This window comes from Myiozetetes cayanensis, unplaced genomic scaffold, assembly GCF_022539395.1.
Source record: "Myiozetetes cayanensis isolate MyiCay16 unplaced genomic scaffold, myiCay2020 scf13, whole genome shotgun sequence".
Classification (NCBI taxonomy): domain Eukaryota; kingdom Metazoa; phylum Chordata; class Aves; order Passeriformes; family Tyrannidae; genus Myiozetetes; species Myiozetetes cayanensis.
Genome location: NW_026086937.1, coordinates 8,243,157 through 8,249,964, shown reverse-complemented (window position 1 = coordinate 8,249,964; position 6,808 = coordinate 8,243,157). Strand labels below are relative to the sequence as shown.

The following is a 6,808-nucleotide window of genomic DNA, read 5'->3' as shown; positions in this document are numbered from 1 at the left end:
TCGGGTGTGCTGCTACATTACAGTGTATGTCACTCATCCCAGACAATTCTCAGACTGTCTCTAAGTCTGCAATAGATGAGAGTTCAGTATTTGTACACCATGCATGAAAAAAGGCAGGGGAAGGCTTATCATGCATGAATAACATGGTTTGATTCACTGAAACAAAAATGGTTTTCATCTACAAATAAGGTAATTTCATTCACTAGAGCCATTGTGCTACAATTTTACAACAGTATTGAGAGCCTTTTAATTGATCTTCAAATCAATTGTGTTGTTGCATACAAATTGGTGCAAAACCATCCAGTCACATTTATGGCTCTCCTACATCAGTACATGTGAAATGTTGATCTGTATCATTGCATATTTGTTTAATCAAGCCAATATTTGGCCTGCATCATTGGAGTGATAATGTGATGAGAACAAACTCAAATTACTGAAAGTGATCAACCCATTCATTTCTGTTCAAAGAGCTAGCTGAGGGATTTAGTCTTTTTTAAACCATCCAGAGATCCATTCTCTTTTTTAAACATTAGATTTTGCAGAAAGAAATAAGATCTGCACTTTAGGCCAAACCATCTTTTGACACCACAGAACTCACTTGCAATTTTCATCTTTCTGTCCTTGAGAAGAGCCGGTAGGATTGGCTACAGAAATCACTTTCCTTCCATGGGTTTTTTGCAACCTCTTCTTCATTTGCCTTTCTAAGGACTCAACGTAGAAGATCCATCTTGCTTTCCTCAAGTCAGGCAATCATCCCTAAATCCTAAGGAAATGGGTGTCCCTGGCTGTGCCTCAGTAAGGAGGTCGAACGCAACTGTACGCCACCTCAGAGAGATAGAATTCAACAGTTCCTCAGGTCTGGATGATACTACTTTGTACTTCCTGCTGGAGGAATTGTCTCTCACCCCATCGGGCACAAACATGAAGATGTTTTTAATCTCTCCAGTCATCTGCCTCATGGCAGGTGCCCTCATCATTCCTACCATCTTATTCGTGATCTTCTCTCGGTTTAACATCCGTCAGGAAACAAGGTACATGCTGCTGGGAAATGCTCTGCTCTCTGATCTGACCTACCTGTTGTTCTACACCCTGTCGGCTGCTCTTAATGCAGCACATCTGCATGTCCCAAAGGAAGCTTGTGTGCTCCTGCTATTTCTGCTGGCAGTGGCTTACTGCGGAGGACTGTTCACCGCTGCTGCCATAGTCTTGGACACATACGTAGCTATTTTGTTTCCTTTGCGCTACGTCACTATTCTGCCCCCTTCACGAACTAAAAAAATCATAGTTTTACTATGGATGTGTTCTGGAGCTTTCCCTGCCCTTTTCTTCTTGGTGCTATGGAGTACCCACACCTTTGTGCCCTGTGCCCTTGAGATGTGCTCGGTTCCAGTAATCCTGATATTAACTCTGAATGGGACTGGTGCTCTGAAACTCTGCTTCTGGCTTTCTACCAGTGTTATCTTTCTCTGCCTGTCTGTAATATTTTGTTGCTATGCTATTCTGTATTTTAAAACCAAACATTCGGGTATATGGGAGAGCATCTGCTCCAGAGCCAGTGTAACATTCTTAATGCACAACACTGTGTTATTTTTTTACTTCTTTCCACTCTTGGCCCTTCTTGTAGAATCATTCTTGTGTGTTAATGTTATCATCAGACTGCAGACAGGAATCTTGGTCTCCCTGACAGTGTGCAATGTCCTGACGATTCTTCCTAAAGTTTTGTTCCCTTTTCTATATGGGCTTCGATACAGAGAGATCTCAGCCTCTCTCAAATCCATCGTCAGGAGGAAGCAACTTCGCATGGTGTCACCTGCTCCACCACCATCCTGAGCCAAGGCAGAGCACAGTCACAGCAGAGGAGTTGTCCTTACCCTGTTATCATGCAAGACTGATGGAAATCACTCAGCTTCTGAAGAAGTGGAGAATAAGTGATCAACCCATGATGGAGAAGACATGGGTTGACCACTCTGCCTCCTTGGTGCCAAAAGGCAACAGATCTTTCATTATGTCATGGCTGAGAATACAGAAAATGATACCCTGGATGAAGTTACAAGCTTTGTTCTGATGTGAAAGGCAGAACCTTTGGGAGGAGATATTGAAACAAGATCATTTTCACCCACCTGTTGCAAACGCCTTTCTGGAAAAGAAGAAAACAAAAAGTTTTGCAAAGCAGAGAGGGTAACCACAGGTCCCTTGACAGCAGCACCTAGAGCAGAGGATCCTTAACTAAATGTGCTGTGAACAGAACAACTATTCCTTTCATGCACAGTGGATTCTTGCAAGGTTGGTAGCCAACGTCCTATTCTTTGAAATGTGAACTCAGAGGTGCCTCTGGAAACTGCTGCACCCAGTGAAAGGCTGTGCCTCAGCTTGTGCAGTGTGCTGGTGTATTTGCTGCCTTATGGATTCTGTCTGGCAATTGCAAAACACTGGAGTCTTCTAAAATCTCTGTCTGACAGGAGTCACCTTTGATCAGTGTCTGCTGGGCAGCCCAGCACGTGGCAGTGCCGGGGGTTGCAGGGATGGACGGGCTGCTCGGGGAGGGAGGCTGAGCCGGAGGCAGCAGGTGGCGTTCCCTCATTCCCTGGCGTTCCCTCATTCCCTGCCCGCAGGGTGGTGTCCTGCTGTGCCGGTGCCCGAGGAGCCGGGCGGGCTGTGAGGAGCCTGGAGCAGCCCAGAGCCCTGACCCCTGCTGAGGCTGCACTGAGGGGTCCTGGCCAAGGCTGAGGCTGCAGCAGGGGCAGCAGGGCAGGAGCAGTGAGGTGCCAGGCTGGGCACAGATGTACCCATAGCGCGGCTCCAGCAGGGCCCGGGGAGAGGGACTGAGCATGAACACCGCATCCGATCCTGCCTGAGGCATCTCCCAGCTCTGCCTCACAAAAATCCTCTCCAGCAGCCTGATCTCAGGTTACAGCTGCACCCTGCCAGAGCTGCTGCTGGGTACCTGCCACCAAAGCCTTAGAAAGGCCAGGAGGAGAGGCTGCAGAGCCAGCTGGTGCAAGACGTTGTAAGAGCCTTTTAGGTTTTCCAGATCAGCCCCTTACCTGTAGAGGACAAGTGAAACATATTTCTGACTTTAAAGAAACCAAAATTTCATTAGATATAAACATCAGTGTGGGAAATTTAAGTTGCCATTCTGTTCCTTGACTCGACAAAAGAACTCTGTATTCCTAAAGATATTGCTTTTAGAATTTGTTAGATTTTATGTAAAAATACAGTGGGCTTAAAACAAAAGGTCCTTGATTTCACTGTGCAGTATTTTCCTTATGTGCAGTCTCTCTTCACCTTCTGTTTGCTTAAAATTGTACAGAAAAAGTGCTGAATGTGGCTTTTGGCTATTTCACACTCATCTGAAGAATTCCACTAAGTGTGAGCCAGGAAGAGATCGGTGTCTGGTTGCATGGAATGTTTTCGGCAATGGAGCCAGTTTGAGCAGTTCCTGCTGATCTTCTCCCGTCATTTCCAAACTGCTTGTTACTCTCCTCACATTGCAGTGTCTGCTCTCTCCTGCTTGCTGATGCAACTGCTTCTGGGATTGCAGGTTAAAAATATCCCTGCAAAGAGAACTGGTGTTGTTTTTATTTTAACTGAGATTATCCCAGTGATCTGTTTTATAGGATGTTCTGCAAACAGCTGCATCAGCACAACTGAGGGGGCAACAAATTCCAGTACAGAGATGGGGCAATGAGCAGGAACACTGTAGAGAGGCTTTGCTGCTAAGGGACACTTCTTGTGTAAGAAGCATCTCTAAGGCAAAGTTGTTGCAAGTGAATAAACTGTAATATTGCATATTTGCTTTAACCGTGGTCCTGTGCTTCTCAATCCTCTTCAATAAAAGGATCTAGAAGTCACTTTTTACTGGATTCTTTTATTTTTCTCCAAGACGAATGTACCATAGACATTTGCCACAGAAACTGCATTTGTGTAAAGACTTCACATTCAGTCTGTAACAGGGATCTTCCATAACCCTAGGAAGGATGGGGAAAATGGCTGCATACTAAATCAGGTGCTTTCTGCTAAATCCCTTTGGCATGTGGAAAGATCAAGAATGGAAGAGGTGCCTGTAAATGCCTAGGGTGCATATCCTGGGCCAATTTTTATGCCAGTGCCCATTCACAGCAAATGATGCTGTTAACTTAGAGCTGGTTTTGTCCATGCAAAGTCCTTTCAAGTTTTTCTACCTTGGAAATTTTCATCATAAGGGGTGAAGATAAATAACTGTGTAGATAATATAAGGTAAGGTAATGCTATACAGAGCCATAAGTGACTTTTCATAGCTGCGGGTTAATAGTGCTTGATCTTCCTGCCAATTATGAAGTTAATCTCCTGGACAGGATTCTATTGCCAATTCTGTCTTTCTTACATATATATTAAGATACAACTGAAAGTTTGGTAACATAAAGGACACTGAAAGAGCAAGTGAACCAGGGATTGTGTCAAGTTTATGTATATATGAATTCTACCCACAGTGGTATCATAAGAACCAGGTAAACAAAACATTGCTTTGTGGAAATGACCTTCTAAGAAAGATCACTGCAAGCTGATATTTTATTCATCCATGTTAAAGTGGTTTAACATTAGATAGGTAAGTTTTTCTTAAGTGACTCCTTGTAAACAACTTCTTCCCAGGGAATATTATTGTGCTGTTTGGTTCAAAAGCAGTATATTACAGAGTGTGCACAGGAAACACACCATTGCCCTGAATCATTTGCCTTCGGGGATTTCCCCAATCTATCTGAATAGGACCAAAGGACTCCTCAGGGCATCACAACAAGCACAAAGTTCCTCTAATGCTTTTCATACATGTCTTGAGTTTTGTCTCAAAGATTGTTAGGCTTCCATGTTTTCCAGACCCTCATGGCTGTAGTGATCACCAGCCTTGTAAGGATGTCTCCACATAAGCTCTGGAAATTCAAACTGGGCCTATTTACCAGAGCCCAGCAATCGACCTCTCCCCGGTAATGTAAGTGAACTTCTTGGATGTCACTGTGCCAGCCCAGCATTTTAATTTAAAGTGACATGGAGAGCAGTTGGCTTTAACATGTGATTTGGCAGCTGGGGGCAGTAATCCTTTAATGAATTGCAATACCATGAATCACTAGAAGTATTCTAATTTATAGCTTAAATATATTCCTGCTCAGTTTTTCCCCTCTTTTCTTGTGCCAACACTGTCACTACGTTTAGCACTGCTCTCTCCCCTCTCTGGGTTGGATTTGCAGTGCAGTTTGCAGTCTGTAACCTGCAGACTGAAGGGAGTCAGACCTGCATTCCAGGGGCTAGGGCTGTGCCATACAACACTGGAGACATCATTACATCAGAGATAGGTCTGTGCCTCCAGGGAGATCAGTTTCAGTGTCAGGAGATACGGAGGAGCTCCAGGCAGGTAAACAAGCACTTGGATTTGGGGTACAGTTCATTGCAGCGATTTCAGTAACTGTTCAGTAAAACTAATTAACCTCCTGCAGTTCTAGTAATTAATATTGGAGTGTCTGCTTCTGCTCCATCACTTAGCTGTGTCATTTTCTACGGGAAGTTTAATATAGTAATAGGGCAGAAGGGAGGTGGCATTTGCCTGGTTGCTCTGGGGGCAGCCCCGAGAGCCCCGGGGCTGTGTCCCATCCCTGTGGAACAGCACCAGCTTCCCTGGGACAGATCCGGCAGCTCCCGCGGGGAGAGGCTGCTCCTTGCTTCATTAGTCGCTGTTTGTACATGCAGATACTGTGTGTTCTTTGGACAGAAACCGTGATTGTGGCCAGTCCCCGCTGGAGGAGGTTATGCATGACAGATGAGAGAGAGCCCCTGATAGGAAAAGGAAATTACAAGTTTCCCTGAAACTTGATTTCTATTGCCTTCTGTTTCCATCCCCACCTCACTGCTGGTAACTGAGGGTCCAGCACTGCTGGTTCTTGCCATTTTTTCAGAAGGCTTGTGATTTTTGGCATCTGCACAGAACTAGTGATGCTAAAGTTTTTTGGTTTTCAATATGCTTCGAGTCCTTCAGATTGCAACACGAATCCAAAAAGTACAAAGAGCAGGGAGGAAAATAAACACAACTCTTCATGCACTGCTATTAAAACGTCAGAATTTTTGAGCAACTCGTGAGTTAGGAGAGGGAAAGGAGCCAAGCTGTGGTTGTGCTGTCTCGTGTTTGTCAGTGAGGGATGTTTTGGCTCGTGCTTGCCCAAGGTCTGCAGATGTGGCTGGGAAACCACCACAGAAGAGGCAAGAGGCTTGTTTTCTGATGCTGATATGTAGAGTTAAGAATTTGTTTATTTGGACAACTCTTTTCTAACTCAGTGGTTTGTTTTCCTCCAGAAAAAAAAATACAAGTTTTGCTATGGACATGAAAATCATCCACCAGTTCCTTAGGGCTACTGTTTTTTAGGATGATTCCCAGTAGGAAGAACTATTCAGTCTCAGTAGCTACTATCATTAGTTTTACCAAAGAGAAAGGGGACCCATTCATCCACCTTCTCTGTCCCTCTAGACCAGCCAGTGCTGCTAGCCAAGTCAAAGGTGGTAACTGTTCTTCACAAAAACCTTTTGAAACAAAATACCCTTTTTAGAGGGTATTTCTTCATGCCTTCTGAAAAGCAGAGTGGGATGGGAAAGTGTGGGCCAGCATGGAAGTGTAAGAAGTGCTCACCCTGCAGAACGATAGGAATGTCAAGATGGAAGGGGAGCAATTAAAAAGTAGTTGAAAATGGAAGGACTGTGGGAAAATCAGTGAAAGAAATGGGGGATAGTCTGGAATTACAGAAGTAAGTTCAGGGCATGGGGCAAATTGCAGAATATACAGGATTTCTTG

General features: G+C 44.5%; 1 protein-coding gene across 1 annotated transcript; it reads left to right on the top strand.

Annotated features, from left to right (window-relative positions):
* The first annotated feature begins 534 nt into the window (after positions 1-534).
* Positions 535-3,810, top strand: GPR148 (G protein-coupled receptor 148). Its single transcript, XM_050308582.1, has one exon. The coding sequence runs from the start codon at positions 772-774 to the stop codon at positions 1,828-1,830; it is 1,059 nt and encodes a 352-aa protein (XP_050164539.1). The 5' UTR covers positions 535-771; the 3' UTR covers positions 1,831-3,810.
* The last annotated feature ends 2,998 nt before the right edge of the window (positions 3,811-6,808 follow it).

What these genes read in the sequence shown, in the direction of transcription:
- GPR148 (XM_050308582.1), top strand. Translation starts at nt 772, where the DNA reads ATGGGTGTCCCTGGCTGTGCCTCAGTAAGGAGGTCGAACGCAACTGTA.